The sequence below is a fragment of the Ovis aries genome, chromosome 1 (assembly GCF_016772045.2).
Source record: "Ovis aries strain OAR_USU_Benz2616 breed Rambouillet chromosome 1, ARS-UI_Ramb_v3.0, whole genome shotgun sequence".
In the NCBI taxonomy this organism is placed as follows: domain Eukaryota; kingdom Metazoa; phylum Chordata; class Mammalia; order Artiodactyla; family Bovidae; genus Ovis; species Ovis aries.
In genome coordinates this window covers 96950854-96968159 of record NC_056054.1, presented here as the reverse complement: position 1 = coordinate 96968159, position 17306 = coordinate 96950854, and the positions used below count along the sequence as shown (strand labels likewise).

General features: G+C 46.1%; 1 protein-coding gene across 2 annotated transcripts; it reads right to left on the bottom strand.

The window, feature by feature from the left end:
- Positions 1-987: 987 nt before the first annotated feature.
- Positions 988-10655, bottom strand: HSD3B1 (hydroxy-delta-5-steroid dehydrogenase, 3 beta- and steroid delta-isomerase 1). Of its 2 annotated transcripts, XM_012183658.4 has the most exons (4): positions 10601-10655; positions 10244-10464; positions 5647-5811; positions 988-2210 (listed from the first exon to the last, which is right to left on the bottom strand). In XM_012183658.4, exons 2-4 carry the CDS (start codon positions 10386-10388, stop codon positions 1399-1401), a joined length of 1122 nt encoding a protein of 373 aa, XP_012039048.1. In that variant the 5' UTR covers positions 10389-10464; positions 10601-10655; the 3' UTR covers positions 988-1398.
- Positions 10656-17306: the final 6651 nt, after the last annotated feature.

The following is a 17306-nucleotide window of genomic DNA, read 5'->3' as shown; positions in this document are numbered from 1 at the left end:
CACTCAGTTAATGGACGTGTCATCATTTAAGTCCCCAAACATGTCTCAATTGGTCTCCCTTCCTTGAGGACACTGAGAAGGATGAGAGGGCTAGTGGTTAGGGAGCGATGGAGGGAAGGGAAAGAGGCTGAGGAGGAGAGAGGGAAGGGAAGAGAGGGGGCGGGGTGAGGGAGAGATGGGAGGAGGAAGGAGGAGGAGGAGGAGCAGGAGCTAAATCTGGAGGAGCTAAATCTCTACTTTTGCACCGAGTGGGAGAGACATTTCAGGGACGTTCACATCTGTTCCCTTTACTTGCCTAGGAACCCATCATGTGGCTTCACCGAGATTTGAAAGAACGTTGAATTACTGGCTTCTGAGTTCCCGGAGGGGCCAACGCGCACATCCATCCAAGTGTGTTCTAGGGACCTTCAAGGGCACTGGTACTGGCAGCGGGGCTGGCTGCAGCTCTGCTTCTCCCTCTCCTCTCGGCTGGCGAGGGTAGGAGAACCTCCCAGATTCCGTGAGGGGCTCTCCTCAGTCCTGGGGTGTCTCCTGCCCAGGAGCGGGCAAGAAGGAGGTGACCCAAGAGATCTGGGCTCTCTCAAGAATCAATACCCTATGTCCAGTTCTCCCGCCACACCCTGGCAGCTCATTCACCAGCAGCAGACGCAATTCAGTGGCAGATAAGGGTTTTCAAGTTTATCTGGGTTAAATGTCCCGGTCTCTCACTAGTTAGTGTGATTGTGAACATGTTTCCTTATTCATAAAAGGGAATAGTCAGTCATCCCTACCTCGTAGGTTTCTGGTGAGGGTTAAATAAGTGTTATATGTGAGTCATTCAGTGGGTTCCTGAAACATAGTAAGTCCTAGTCAATCCCATTGTCCACCTCCCCAGCACTCTGCCCAACCCGGTCCCATGCTGCTTCTCTGAATAGAAAAGGCTGATATCTGGAAATGGAGGGGAAAACACAAGAGACTGTATTCACGTAAACCACAGCTTCCTCCAGATTAGTCATGAAAACGATCATTTTTATTGAGCTACATGAAGGAATATGAACTTTTAAAAGAAATGCTTCCACATTTAACAAAGAAAGTGGAACTAAGAGGCAAAACTCAAAGTTACAAGAAGCCCAAATAACTCAGAATCTGCCGCTGAGATTTTGGTACCAGCAGCTGCAGCAAATCACCTTGTCTGTCCCCTGGAGGCAGGCAGGGAAGAAAGCTTCCACTTGGGCCAGTGACCGACATGGTTTCTGGTAGCAGAAGGCAGATAGTAAGATGAGCATCTTCTAAAAGGGAGGCAGGAGGACCCAGGCTTGTGTCTATGTTACTTTCTGTATGAAGCCTCAAGGGAAGTGCTCGATCGACATTTACTAACTATACCCACATGTCCACGTCCCCATCATTGTCACTCCTAGGTCAGTGAATCTTTGTTTTCAGGGTCTCTTTATGCTGTTTCACCAGGGAGCCAATCCATTCCTTGGTTTTCTGCTTGGCTTCCTCCCAAGTGTAGAGGGGCTCATACCCCAGATCTTGCTGAGCTTTCTTATAGGAGAAGGTGAACACACTGTTGCAAAGAGTCACTAGGTGGCGGTTGAAGCAGGGGTGGTATTTGTAAATTGGACTGAGCAGGAAGCTCACTATTTCCAGCAAGAAGGCAAGCCAGTACTGCAGAGAAATAGGAAGGCTCATCCGGGAATCCAGGCAGAAGCCCCATTCTTTGCTCAAAGTGTAATTGAGGTCATCATAGCTTTGGTGTGGTGTGTCGTCTGAGATGTAGTAGAACTGTCCTTGTATGTTCGGGACCTTTTTGGGGTCCCGCAGGGCCCTCAAGGCCAGAATGTGGGCCCAGGCCACATTGCCAACATAGACTGGGTTGACTCTGGAGAACTTGCAGTAATTGGTCAGGATGCCGTTGTTCTTCAAGGCTCCATGCATGTAGGCAGAAAGGAATGGGCTCCCCTCCCCGTAGATGTACATGGGCCTCAAGGCACAAGTGTACAAGGTGCCGCCATTCTTCAGAGCCCACCCATTAGCTTCCAGCACAGCCTTCTCGGCAAGCTTCTTGCTGTATGGGTATGGACAGAACCATGCCGATTCATGATGCTCTTCTTCATGGCCGTCTTGGATGATCTCCCTGTAGGAGTTGGGCCCAGCCACCTCTATGGTGCTGGTGTGGATAAAGACTGGCACACTAGCCTGGACACAGGCCTCCAGCAGCAGCTGGGTACCTGCCCGAAGGAAGCACACCATCAGTGTCAGGACACAGCCCAGGGCCAGCCCGGCCATGGGCCGTGTCTGCGCCTCGTCCTGAAGTGCAGTGGCCATTACCTCTGAGCAGCGCATTGTCTCTTGCTAAGATTCAACCATGCTAAAGCCATAGGACAAGAGTGAAAATGAAGCAATGAAAGGGGAACGAGACTTGGGTTCTGGACTGCACGCATTTGGGTTCCATGGACTTTGGGGATTTACACAGAACATGTTTGCACTTTTAATGTTGGAAAAGAATGAGTTGCCACTTTATATTTTGCAGAGTAAAGAGATTTTAAAGTGATCATTTGTCATCTCCAGCACCTCATTAAAGGTGGGCTGAAATGAAAAAGTGAAAGTGTTAGTTGCTGAGTCGTGTCTGATTCTGAGACCCCATGGACTGTAGCCTGCCGGGCTCCTCTGTCCATGGAATTCTCCAGGCAAGAATACTGGAGTGGGTGCCATTTCCTTTTCCAGGGGATCTTCCCGACTCAGGGGTTGAACCTGGGTTTCCTGCATTGCAGGCGGATTCTTTACCATCTGAGCCACCTGGGAAGTCCTGAAGACAGCTGTTGTAAACTTAAAAAATTAGGATGCCATACTTTAGAGTAGGGACAACTCTGGTCCATAGGAGGACAGTTGAAGGACTCACATCACACACACACACACACACACACACACACACACACACACACACACACACACACACAGAGTTGTATGTAAGTAATGCGAGCGTGCATGCTAAGTTGTTTCAGTTGTGTCCAGCTCTTTGTGATCCTATGGACTGTAGCCCACCAGCCTCCCTGTCCAGGGGATACTCCAGGAAAGATGCAAGTAATACTCTTAAATATACATTGAATTGTTGATATTATCTTTTTTTTTTTGAAGACCAATAAAAAATTGTCACAAGGACTTTTTGTCACTGAGCAAATGAATGGTGGGTTCTGGGGAGAAGCTGGAGATCCGGACTGTGTTTCTGATTTTGCTTCTTGCAAAGACAACTCCTAATTCTGGTTATGACTCCTTTTACCGAAGTATGAAAGACGGGTGGTAAACCTTTTATCAATACTAGTCTTCTGGAGCCTGGCAATGGCCTTATATGTTGAGCCTGGTGAAGAACCAGAAAGGAGTGCGCCCTCTGCTGGTAATATCTGTCATGGGAGGATCTTGTAGAATTCCTTAACCTGGGGAGAATTTTAGCTCCTAGAGGTAACCCAGAGTCTTCCCTACAGGAAAGAAGTGATTTCCTGGAAAAAACATCATTTTGGAGTGGTATTAAAAAAAAAAAAAAAACCCTCATAATGTCTTTGTGCAATTTGATTTTCAGGAAAGACAGCCTTGTTAAAAAAATTTAAATCTAAAAGCAAAGATAATTCAGAGCTAATGGTAAAGAATCTCCTGCCAATGCAGGAGGTGAAGGAGACACAGATTTGATCCCTGGGTCAGGAAGATCCCCTGGAGAAGGAAATGGCAACCCACTCCAGTATTGTTGCCTGGAGAACCCCATGGACGTAGGGGCCTGGTGGGCTGTGGTCCATGGGGCCAAAGAGTCAGACCTGACTGAGCCACTGAGCATGCGCTCAGGTAAACTGCACAAGAAGAAATGCCCGCGACTGTGAAGCGTTTTCTAAACCAGAGGGTGATGCAGTGATACTAGTTTTAGTCGATGGAGGCCTCTAACCCTTCCCAGGGAGCCGTGGAGAGTAGGAAATCATGAAGTCGGGGAGCTGAGAACTCAAGACCCCTTACTGCACTCTTGGCAGAGTGGGTATAACCAGGGACATGGCTAAGGCAAAACTAGAAAGGGTCTTTTTTTGAGACTGTGATTTTAGGCCAGAGATGCAAAAACAAAGAGTTGCTTTAGAAAAAAGTCTCTGTGTAGAGTAATTCTGGTGGGCAGGGTGTGGAAGGTAGATGCGCTGGGGGTTGGGATGCTGTGGTCCTAGAGAGACTGGCCTCCAGGGATCAGAGGAGGATACTACACAGCAAGCCAATAAGGGATTTAAGCTAATCCCTTGAGTGAAGTGTCTAGATTTAAAGTAGATTGGAAAGTCACAGTTCAGAGAGAGCCAGGAAGCATTTAAGTGATAAGGATCTTAAGATGCTATACTTTGGACACCTGACTAGGAGCTACTCTTCAATAATAGACCTGGTGGGACTTCCCTGGTGGTCCACTTCTAAAGCAGGAGGGCATGGGTTTGATTCCTGGATAGGAAACTAAGATTCCATATGCCATGTGGCACAGCCAAAAAAAAATGAACGGAAAAAGAAAAAAGACCTGGTAGTGAACTGAAGCTGAAGCACCAATACTCTGGTGACCTGATGTGAAGAGGTAACTCACTGGAAAAGACCCTTATGCTGGAAAGATAGAGGGCAGGAGGAGAAGGGGGTGACAGAGGATGAGATGGTTGGACAGCATCATTGATTCAGTGGACATGAGTTCGAGCAAACTCTGGGAAATACTTAAGGACAGGGAGACCTGGCGTGCTTCAGTCCAAGGGGTTGCAAAGAGTCAGACACGACTGAGCAACTGCATAACAAGTGAATTGAAGAGATGGTATTATGGATAATGTGAACTAGTCTTGTTAAGAAGATATTACAGGAAGACCAGAGCTGGCTAATTCTGTACTGCCAGACCACTGTGAGCCAGCTTTGGTAGTTTTCTTGTGAGGAACTCTTCTCGGGGGTGAGCAGAAATTCTCTCAACATTCTCACTACCCCTATGATCCTTCCTTTGCAGGAAGTCTTGCCTGAAGGAAACCAGCCCAGAGCTGTGGCCCATCACTCCTGACCTGGGGGCACCTCGTATCACAAAGCTGTTAGTTAGTTCTTGGCCGTACTGTGACTCCCACCTTGTAACCACACAGAAGGGCTAATGGGATGACTAAACACTTGTAAATTCTGGTTCCAATGCAGTGGAGGCAGGAGGTGGTCGGAGAACAAGAATTTGAGGTTGGGGTTGAGTCAACACTTGATTGGACCAGCAGAAAGGTTATTGTGGCCTTTGGACTTACAGAGGCGTGCGTTTAAATTCTAGCCCTTTCACTCCTCTCCAAAGGGCCTTAGACAAGTTATTTAGCCTGTCTAAGCCCCAGTTTCCTCATCTAAAAAACTGAGGATGATGGCTGTGAATCTCGGCTGATTGGAAGAAAGTGTCAAAGCTTTAATCGTTCAGTCATATCTGACTGTTTGCGACCCCACAGGCTGTAGCCCACCAGGCTCCTCTGTCCACGGAATTCTCCAGGCAAGAATAGTGGAGTGGGTTGACCTGTCCTCCTCCAGGGGATCTTCCCGACCCAGGGATTGAACCCCGGTCTCCCAAGTTGCAGGCAGGTGTTCACCAGGTGCCCTCCCCCTTATCCTGGCCTCTGATCCTCACTGGCCCGCCTCCCTCCAGCTCCTCCCAGGATCCTGTACCTTTCACATTGACGTTCATGATGGTCTCTCGAGGGACAGCATTCCTGACGTCAATGACAGAGGCGGTGTGGATGACCACCGAGATGCCCTGGAAGGCCCTCTTCAGGCACTGCTCATCCAGAATGTCTCCTTCCAGCAGGGTCAGCTTGATCTTGCTCTGGAGCTCTGTGTGAACAGGAGGCAGGTCACTGGAAAGCTCTCTGAATCTGAAAGTTTCCTGATAAAGGTGGCATTTTACGTAGGTCTTCAAGGACAGGTAGACTGAGGGGAAGGAGAGATAGGGAGGAGAGGTGGGCAGCCCATGGAAGAAGCAAGTCAACAAGGACATAGCAATCAATGTGCAGCATTTCTTGAGAAGGAGCAAACATCTCTTTTCATCCCATCTCCTTCCAAAAAAGATAAAAAAGAGAGTTTGAGCTATGAGGACTCAAGAGTGTCTGGAACACGAAATTGTGAAAGAGACTCATGGGGCCAGTATAAAATTCATTAAGGAAAGAATTTGCATTTAATTCAAATTAAATGCAATGGGGAATCGGGTATGGATTTGGAATTAAAAGAGAAATGTAAGCAAAAGTTGTGGTGTAGGAAGCAAACCCTCGCTGAAGTATTCTAAAGTGGATCAAGGTGGGGGGTGGCTAAGAGAAAGCAAGGTGATTGAGGGATTAATCAGGCTATGGCACCACAATTCCTATGAGGAGGACTGGAACCAGGGATCTGGCAGAGGGAGCTGAGAAGAGAAGAAGTCCACAAGGTTTGACTTTCAGACCTTACCTTCCAGGTCCTGGTTCTTACTGGAGATAGGCTGAGAGGAAGAGTCAAAGGCGGCCCAGGTTTTTTCCACTTGAGTGATTAAGAGGATGGTGGTGCTTTTTAACAGGAATTTACAATGGGCCCCAATGGTTAACTGAACTGCAAGAGCTCTTATTAGATATCATCAAAAGCAGATATCAGTGCTGAAAATGAGCCAGTCACCAAGGGACTAACATTCTGGCTATCTTAGCCAAGGGTCACAGAGATGTTATCGGGGTCTCTGGCTCCTCTGAAGCTCACTGGAGGCGGCACAGCATCATCACCTCAGATTAGTGTTGTTGCTCAGCTGTGTCCTACTCTGTGCGACCCCACAGACTGTAGCCTGCCAGGCTCCTCTGTCCATGGGATTCCCCAGGCAAGAATACTCCAGTGGGTAGCCTTCCCTTTCTCCAAGGAATCTTCCCAACCCGGGGGTCGAATCCGGGTCTCCTGCATTGCAGCCAGGTTCTTTACTGTCTGAACTACCAGGGAAGCCCCACCTTAGATTAGCCCATGAAATAAATGCCGCACAAAGAGCTTGGATAAGTACCCTGCACTTATTCTGTGCTATTTATTTCACACATGACTTTCAGCTTTCTAATTTTCTTTTCCAGCCATCTCATGAGACAGGGATTCCGATTTCCACTTTACAGGCAAGGACATCCAGGCTCAGAGGAATAGTCTTAAGTCATACTTCCAATGAAGGCTCCAGCCTGCCCACCTGCCTTCAAGCCTTGCTTGCTGTCCCATCACCCACTTGCAGGACTGCAGAGCAGTTCAGGATCAGTCAATTTAAATGAAATGGGCAGTGGAGGCCAGAGAACAGTGAGAGAGAAATCCAGAGTGAAAAATCTCCTGCATTGCAGTAGATTCTTTACCACTGAGCCACGAGGGGAGCCAGCCAGACAGCCTGGGTTCAAATCCAGTTTTGCCATTTTCCAGGTGTGGGACCTTGAACAAGTTAATTAACTTCTGCTACATCTGGTCCGTATGTTTGTGTCCCCTCAGATCCACTGTTGAAATCCTAATGTGATGTGTTAGGAGTTAGGGGCCTTTGGGAGGTTATTAGATAGTGAAGGTGGAGACCTCATAGACTGAATTTTCTTCTTAGGTTACAACTTGATAAAACCATCTGCGCTCCTTTAAGCCTCTTTGAGATTAGCTCCACCCCAGCCCCTTCCACTCCCAAAAGGCCACAGAGTGGGAGAAAGGCAGAGGAGTTAGCTGGAGGGCAGAATTTTCTGATTGTGTCTCCACCTCTGCCCTGCCTGTCCCTTCCTCTTCCTCTCTTTCAAGGCTGACTTCAGCAGACTGGCTCAAAGGCCAAGTGAGGAAAGACCGCTCACCCGTTAGTCTGCAGGGATGCAGAGTGACGAGCAGAGGGCGCTGTAGATGCCTCAGCGGGATCCCCTAGCTCCCTCCCAGTGTTTTGCATAGACTGAATATGTGATGTAAGCTACCCGTTGTGAGCGGGGTTGGAGGGAGGCCCAGAGAGAAGCTACTAGACAGACTAGCAGTTGAGAGCACAGATACTGCAGCCAGACCCTGCGTGACTCTTTGTAACCCTATGGACTGTTGCCTCCAGGCTCCTATGTCCGTGAGATTCTCCGGGCAAGAATACTGGATTGGGTTGCCATGACCTCCTCCAGGGGGCCTCCCTGACCCAGGGATGGAACCAGTGTCTCCTGAGGTGGGACCCTGAACAAGTCAGTCAACCCCTGCTATGTCTGCATGTTTCTGTTGAAATCCTAGTGTGATGGTGTTAGGAGTTGGGGCATTTGGGAGCTTATTAGATCATGAAGGTAGAACATGGAGAGGGTTAATGTTCTTATAGAAAAGACCCCAGAGAGACCCCTCATGCCTTCCACTGGGAGAGGGCACAGCAAGATGGTGCAGCCATGAACCAGGAAGATACCTCTGACAAGAACTTGACCTTGCCTTGATTCTGGACTTCCAGACTTCAGATGGCTCAGTGGATAAATAATTCATCTACAGTGCAGGAGACACGGGGAGTGCAGGTTCGATCCCCAGGTTGGAAAGGTCCCCTGGAGGAGGAAATGGCAACCCACTCCAGTATTCTTGCCTGGAAAATCCCACGGGACAGAGAAGCCTGGTGGGCTACAGTCCATGGGGTCACAAAGAGTTGGACATGACTGAGAGACTAAGCACACACCCACACACAGACTTCAGAACTGTGACCCATACATTTCAAAGTATAAGATTCCCAGCCTGCAGCATTTTGTTATAGCAGCCCCGAATCGACTGGATTCTTCTATGCCTGTATTCTCATTAAAAAAAAAAAAAAAGAAGAAAATAAACTGCAGACACTGTTACCCATCCCAGAGAGAGGGTTGTGATGAGGAGCGAATGAGTTGACACGCATAAAATGCTGGGCACAGCGCCTGGCACAAAAGGAACCTTGTGAGTATTCTCTATCATTATCTTGACGGAGGCCCCTGCCCACCCACAACAGCACCTGACTTATTCACCTTGGGAGCTGTTCTGCTAGGTTGAGTATCCCTCTCTCTGGGCATAAGTCATCAGCCTACATATAATGCTGGGATGTAGGGATTGGGATTGCCAAAGATTGGTGTTAATCATTTGTGAGTTTTGTGTTTTTTTTTTTTAATCAAAGACACTGTTGAAGCAGAGGGTAGAGGAAACAGGATGTTTGCAGAGGTCGGGGAGGGGAAAGGAGAAGAGAGTGATGGGCAGGGTCCAGGAGAGTGAGCTAGGGAGGGGGACTTTAAGTGGGGAGGGGGGTCCTGGGCAGGACCTTCCTCACAAGGTTATTTTGAGGATCCGGGAGCAAAGCAGGTTGGAAAATACACTATAAATCAAGCATTTGCCTTGGCACTATGGGCAGCAATCAGGAAAGAGAGCCATGAGCTGCTTTAGCAGATTCTGTAGTCACGTCCTTGTGATGTGAAAGTGAAGTCGCTCAGTTGTGCCTGACTCTTTGTGACCCCATGGATAGTAGCCTGCACCAAGCTCCTTCGTCCATGGGATTTTCAAGGCAAGAAGTACTGGAGTGGGTTGCCATTTCCTTCTCCAGGGAATCTTCCCAACCCAGGGATTGAACCCAGGTCTCTCACACTGTAGACAGATGCTTACCATCTGAGCCACCAGGGAAGTCCTGTGATGATGAGGAGAGACGCAAATAGTACAAAGAGACGCACAGGGAATCCCCTCGAGGCGTGTCTCCACTCACGCTGCCTCTGGTCCTATTGCTGGCTCCCTTGTTGCATGCCTGTGCGTCCTCTCCTCCCCCCTCTTTCTGGCTCCTTCTCTAATTCCCTTTCTCTCATTCACACACACACACTCACAGACACACACACTCACACACTTCACCCTCTCTTCCTTCTATTTCACCTGCAACAGAGATGCTCAGTGAAGCCACAGAAAGATAAGGGCAATCAAGAAGCTCTGGAACTCACTGGTGGCATCTCCAGGCTAACAGCCCTGGCTCACTCTTTGCAGACAGTACACAACAAGTACCAAGCTGAAACACTGAAGACTCGTGGACAGGGAGAAAACGGAAACATGAGTTTCTAGATGAGAAGAACAGACTCGAAGAGTTGGGGCCCCTGACCCATCTGGGACTGCACCATGTATTACCCTACCCCATTTTCTGACACTGTTTGGGATTACACCATGGTATTACCCCATCTGTGATCTTTCTTTCTGATAACAGGATTAGCCTTGATTTGGCTACAATTTTCCTTAAGCTGCTAGACAAGAACCCCCTCCCACACACCCACATAGGTCTTCAAAGGGAGCTACACATCCATGACTCGAGCTTACTTACTAGAAAATTCCTCCCGAACTTCTGGTCTGAAGACTTTGTCTAGCACCCGGATTTCCTGCAGATCCTTCTCCTCCACCAACAGGCAGATGATCCTCCGGCCCAGAAATCCTCCTCCTCCGGTTACGAGGCAGCTCCACCCCGCCATGGCCAAATCTGAGCCCTGAGAAACGCTCACCAGGAACCAGAAAGCACTGGGGGGCAGATTGGGCGAGAGGACGATGCTGGAGAGAGCCACAAAGAGAGTTCAAGTGATTCCATGCTCGTAAAGACACACTGTGTTCCTTCTATTCCATTTTTGCAAAAATCCCTTGTGCCCCCCTCCCAAGAATAGCAGAAAGAAAGTGAAAAAGCTCTAACCGGTCAGATTGTGGTAAGCCAGATGAAAGCTCCTGGGTTCTGATCTCCAGATCTCCAAAAGACGGGACTGGAGAGAGCTTTATAGAGCTGCTGCCTCTGACTCAGCCCACTCAGCCTTGAACTCTTACAGTGTACTCATTGCTCACATCTCCTCACTTCCCCTCCAAGCAATAGTGACCTTTACCTTGTAGCTCTCACTCCTCCAAGGCATAGGAAGAGAGAACAAGCTTCGAGGCCACAGCGCGATAAAGATTCTTGATTCTACCCTCAACAGGACTCCTGGCAGTCAGTGTCTGCTGCCTGGGATCCACAATCTGTGAACTTAAATTGGGCGGGGCGAAATCTCCAGCAATGGGAACTGTTTCCTTGTACAGCAAATACAGCTGGAGGGTGTGGGGGTGAGGTGGATCCACTGTAGCCCATTATCTCCTCTGTCAGAGTGTTTTTTGAAGTGTTGCTGTTTTGCAGAGTTTAGAGTTTAGAAATTTGCAGTGATGGAAGCTCCAATCACTAAATTCTGTGGAAGGCAATTTTCTTTCCCACCCAATATATCTGGATCCTCAGTTTCTTTCCCCCTGCAGAGGTCTGGGTTTCTGGAGGAAGAGCACCGTTGAAGGGAAGCTATCTGGTGATAACTGTCTAGTTCTATGACCTGTACAACTTGAGTAGGTGTATGGCTGTTAGCATAACTGTCTCTACCTTGGTCCCTTGCAGTTTCTCCTGCCCTTTCACTAAGCCTACCCAGGACTGTACAGTGAATCACTTCTCTGTCATCAAGGGTTTCTTTAAAAGGTATTAGTTGTTGTTGTTATTTGGTCGCTAAATGGTGTGCGACTCTTTGTGAACCCATGGACTATAGCCCAACAGGCTTCTCAGTCGATGAGATTCTCCAAGCAAGAATGCTGGACTGGGTTGCCATTTTCTTCTCCAGGGGATCTTCCTGACCCAGGGATAGAACCTGAGTTTCCTGTGTCTCCTTCACTGGCAGGAGGATTCTTTACCACTGAGTCACCTGGGAAGTGCAATAGATATTGCTTAATAACTGTTAGGGCCAAACAGCCTCTACGCTCTGTTAGTCCCAAACGACAATGAAACTATTTGTATTCTTGGCACCCATGAAACTAGTTACCCTTTCATAAATACTAATTTAGGAATGTATGTATGCAGGTGTTCCTAGCACCTAATCTCATACCCTAGGTTAGTTGTAAAATTGTCCCCAAGGCCCCTCAGCAATGCTGAGTACATGTGTGAATGCTTCTGGGTCATTATCCACCAAACCCTACTCTGTGAGTTACACTCTGATAAACTGATCCAATGATTACATGGAGCTACTTGCTTCATTTTTCCTTCCCAAGATGTCTTCTCAGTTTGATGGGCATGGCTCCAACAGTAGGGGTCTGAAGCTGTGGGCCATAGTAGCTTTTATTATGAATGTTTGCACTCAATCCACATTTTGTTTGCAAAAACACTCTCAGTAGATTCTTGAACAGAGGATGCTTATATGGTTCAGGAGCCTATACCCCAGGGATGTCCAAATACCACTGCCATCAGCATCTCAAGATACTGTCAAAAGATTGAGGTATAATTTATGTGCATTAAAATGTCCAGATCTTAAACGTTAGTTCAATGAACCATTGCAATTATGTACAGCTATGTAAGAAACCACTCAAAACAAGATCTAGAATTTTTTTCCCTGCAGAAAATTCTTTCGTGCCCATTTTCAGTCAATTCCCACCCTTCCAACCTACCCAGAAAACAGCTGCACTCTGATATTTAGTGGATAGATACTCTCCTAACTTTTCTTCTAAAGTCTTCATCATTCTGGATGTATATTTAAATATAGAATTCATCTAAAATCAAGTTTTATACACTGCAGACAGGAAATTTTACTATTGTATTCCTCTATTGTCTATCCATTTTCTCTCATTAATGTCTCTTGTTTTGATTATTTGCTTGCTTTTATGTACTTTGTGTTTAATTTATACTTTCTAAGTTTCTTGTGGTCAAAGATTAGATACTTGATTTCTTCTTTTTGACAATGGGCATTTGCATTTAAAGCTACATATTTCTGTCTAAGCACCATATTACCTGCAACCAGCAGTGTTTATTTTGTGGGAGGGGGCGGTGGGGGCATATTGAAGGCATGTGGGATCTTAGTTCCCCGACCAGAGGCTGAACCTGCAGACTACAGTGGAAGCACAGGGTCTTACCCCCTGGACCACCAGGGAAGTCCCTTAACAGTTTTGATACCATTCAGATAAAAATATTTTCTGACTCACCTGTGATTTCTTCCTTAATGCATGAGTTATTCATAAGCATGTTGTTAAATGTCAAAAACCAGAGGTTTTCTAGATAATGTCATCAATTTCTAATTTAACACGATAGTGGTCAGAGAATATAGTCTGTATGGTTTTGATTTTCAGATGTTTATTGAAAGTTGTTTGGTGGCTCAGTACAAATGGTCTGTCTTAGTGAAATGCCACATGCACTTGAAAAGGATTCTTTAAATTGCCAACAGTTGCTGAGAGTGATGCTTTATAAGAGTGGGTTTGACACCTTCCTTCAGGTCTCACCCTCCTCCTGTGTTGTGGAGGAGGGTGACTTGACTCTTGTCACTTGGGACTTGACTCCCAATTCCTCAAACGCCCTTGCTTGGGAAAGGCACTGAGCTACAGCATCTTGTTCTCTCAGCACTGACTAAAGGTCCTGGGTCTCACTGAGACCCATGGTGCCTATCTGAGATCATCAAAATGCATCGTACAGCTTTGCCTGCTGTAGGGATGCTGTAAGTGGGCATTTATACCTCCTATCCCCTCCAAGGCTGGGGTTGAAGAGCTAATTCCCCCAGCTCTTGGAAATGTTGGAGGCTGGTAGACTTTATCTAGTGTCTCTGAAGACTGCCTTCAGCCAAAGAAGTAGTAGAACAAGAGTTTAGAGTCGATGAGTGGAACTGATGAACCATGTAGACAGAGAAATAAAGGGGAAGGCAGATGGGGGCCAGAACATTACTTTTGTTTTATTTTCAAACATCTTTGCTGTAAAACAAATTTACGTGTCATAAAATTAACTTATTTTAAGTATACAATTCAACTATCTTAAGTAAAATTATGAACTTGTATAACCATCACCATAGTCCTATTTTGGAACATTTCTGTGTTTGTGTATGTACATGTGTGTTTGTGTTAAGTTCCTTCAATCGTGCCCAACTTTTTGCAACCCTGTGGTCTATAACCTGCCAGGCTCCTCTGTCCATGGGATTTCCCAGGAGAGAATGCCGGAGCGGGTTGTCCTGTCCTCTTCCAGGGGACCTTCCTGACCCAGGGATGGAAGGTGAGTTTCTTACATCCCCTGCATTGGCAGATGGGTTCTTTACCACTAGTGTTACCTGGGAAGCCCTGGGACATTTCCATTCCCACTAAAATATCTCCGGCACCCATTAGCAGCAACTCCTCATTCACGCTCGCCAGCTACGTCAAAGCCGCTCAGTCATGTCCAACTCTTTGTGACACCATGGACTATACGGTCCGTGGAATACATCAGTATTTCATTCCTTTTGGGTGTCGAATACTATTTCATTGTAGTGATCTCCCATTGTCTGTTTATTCTTTTACCAGCTGATAGTTGGGATGTTTCCACTTTTTGTACTATTGTGGATAAAGCTGTTAGGAAAATTCACATCCAAGTGTTCGTGTGGATGTATGTTTTCATTTCTTTTGGGTGGATAGCTAGGAGTGAAGCTGTTGGGTCATATGGTAAATTTATCTTTAACTTAAGAAATTGCCTAACTGTTTTCCAAAGTGGTTGTGCTCTCTACCAGTACTGAGTGAATATTTCAGTTTTCCCACATTATTGTTTCTTCATATTCTTCAACTGACATTCTCTATTTTTTAAAAAAATCATTTACTTTTGGTTGCGCTGGGTCTTCATTGCTCTGCACAGGCTTTTTCTGGTGGTGGCAAGTAGGGGTTACTCCTTCTGGTGCATGGGCATCTCGCTGCGGTGACTTCTCCTGTTGGAGAGCATGAGCTCTAGGCGCACAGGCTTCAGTAGTTGCAGCACGTGGGCTCCGAAGTTGGGGCTCATGGATTCTGGAGCATGGGCTCGGTAGTTGTAGACATGCGTTTAGTTGCTTCGCAGCACGCGGAGTCTTCCTAGACCAGGGGCTGAACCCAGGTTCCCCGCATCGGCAGATGGGCTTTTATCCACTGCACCACCAACGAAGTCCAGTGTTATCTATTTTTAAAACCATAGCCATTCTTGTGGGTAAGAAGTCGTATCTCATCTTGGTTTTGATTTGTATTTCACTAGTAATAAGTGATGCTAAGCATGTTTTCATATGCTTATTAAATATTCCTATAGCTTTTCGGTGAAAAATCTATGTGGTTCTTTGACCATTTTAAAACTGGGTTATTTATCTTTTTGTTTTGATTTGTAAAGTGTTTTATATTCTGTATCAAGTTCTTTCATAGATACACGATTTGAAAATATTTTTCCAAGCCTATAACCTGTCTTACCATTTTATTGATAATGTCTTTTGTTTTAATACTTAAAACATTTTTTTACAATGTTGTGTTTGTTTCTGCCATACAACAGTGCAAATCATGCCTAATGACACATACACCCCTCCCCTCCCTCGCCTCCCCCCTTCCCCCATCCCATCCCTCCAGGTCGTCACAGAGTGTCAGCCTGGGCTCCCTGTGCTGTGCAGAAACTTCTCGCCAGTTGTCCATCTTACACCCGATAGTGTGTATATGTTGATGCTGCTTTCTCCACTCTTCTCACTCTCTCCCTCCCCGCTGTGTCCACAGCCCATTCTCTATACCTATGTCTCCTTTCCTTCCCTGCAAATGCTGGAGAGAATATGGGGTAAAGGGAACCCTTCTGCACTGTCAGTGGGGATGTAAACTGATACAGCCATTATGGAGAAATGTATGGCGATTCCTTAAAAAACTAGAAATAAATCTACCGTATGACCCAGCAACTCCACTACTGGGCATATACTCTGAGAAAACCATGATCCAAAAAAACACACGTGCCCCAGTGTTTATAGCAGCACTGTTTGCAATAGCCAGGACACAGAAGCAACCTAGATGTCCACTGACTGATGAATGGATAAGGAAGATGTGGTGCATACATACAATGGAATATTACTCAGCCATAAAAAAGAATGCATTTTAGTCAGTTCTAGTGAGGTGGGTGAACCTAGAGCCTGTAATTCAGAGCGAAGTAAGTCAGAAAGAGAAAAGCAAATATAGTGTATTAATGCATATGTACAGAATCTAGAAAAATGATATTGATAATGTCTTTTGAAGAATAAATATTTTTAATTTAGTCTCACTTTTCAATTTTTTTTCTTTTACCACTTGTGTTTTTGTCTATCTCAATGTCAAGATGTCAGGAAGATTTTTAATCTATTTTCTCTTCTAAGGAAGTGTATGGTTTTAGCCTTTACATTTATGTCTATGATTAATTTTGAGGGGATTTTTGCATGTGATGTGAGTTAATGGTCTAGTTCAGATGGTCAGTTGAAAAGATGTTGAGTAACTTCAGTGGGAGAAAATGATAGCCTTTAAACAAATGCCAATGGGATAACTGGATTGTCCTCTGTCCCCTTCAAGACTGAGATTTTTACCTGTTCGGGGAAGGTCAGAGCATGTTAAGTAAGGCCGGGCCCAACTGGGTTACCACCTGTTGGCACTGGAGATTGGGAAGAACTCCTCAATATGACACAACATGGGCTGAATAATATGCTGCATCAGGGACACTCACAAAGGCCAAAGGTCAGCAAAGGAACAGAGGGCATGATTCCCCCATCCTTCTATCCTACACTGACTGATGCGTAAATATTCAGGAAACTGCTAGGCCTACAGTATGGGTCTGTATTCTAGTGTAGGGACACAAGCTTCCTTTATTCTTTTTTTTTTTTTATATCCTGTTAGTATAAGAAAGTAGGCTAATCAATAGAGGAACATGCATACTGTTGGTGCTAAGCAGTCTGGATTTGGAGTGCCAGCTATTTATAAGTTATATGAGGGGACTTCCCTGATGGTCCAGTGGCTAAGACTCTGTGCTCCCAATACAGGGGACCTGGGTTTGGTCCCTGATCAGGAAACTAGATCCCACATGCTGCTACTAAAGATCCTGCATGCCACAAGGAAGACAGAAGATCCCTTTTGCTGCAACTAAGATATGGTGTAGACAAATAAGTAAATATTTTAAAAATAAAAAGTACTAATTAAAAATAATTAATTTTGAAAAAGAGTTGTATGGGAAAGTCAACTGCCCAGCACCTAGAGTCCATGGGGCTCATAGGAAGTGTTTTCCTCTCTTCGGAAAGAAGCCACTGTTTCCATGGGATCTATTCATGGTACAGTCTCTCATGCTGGGAAGGGGGAATTCCTTTACTTGGATAAGTTGTGAAAGTCCTGGGCCACTTAGGACAATTAAGTTCCTTGTGCCACAGTTCTAGAGAGGCAAATTTGGAAAGAGAAAGCCGATGATAATTTTTTAAGCCACAGGATTAGGTGAGATGCTATACGGAAAGAATGCTTGTGGATAAAAGGAAAAGCCTCAGAACCGAAACCCAGGAAAAACTTAACAACATATAGAGGTTGAGCAGAGGAGGAAGAGCCAGCTAAGGTGATTGAGCAGGAGTGGTGTAAGGCAGGAGGAAAATCAGGAGAGTATGACGTTAGGAAGATCACAC

Excerpts from the sequence above, each read along its gene's own strand:
- HSD3B1 (XM_012183658.4), bottom strand. The coding sequence starts at position 10,388 with ATGGCGGGGTGGAGCTGCCTCGTAACCGGAGGAGGAGGATTTCTGGGC. Across the intron at positions 5,812-10,243 it reads AGTTCGGGAGGAATTTTCTA|AGCTCCAGAGCAAGATCAAG; the intron begins GTAAGTAAGCTC and ends CTGTTCACACAG. Across the intron at positions 2,211-5,646 it reads CATGAACGTCAATGTGAAAG|GTACCCAGCTGCTGCTGGAG; the intron begins GTACAGGATCCT and ends TCCTTCGGGCAG.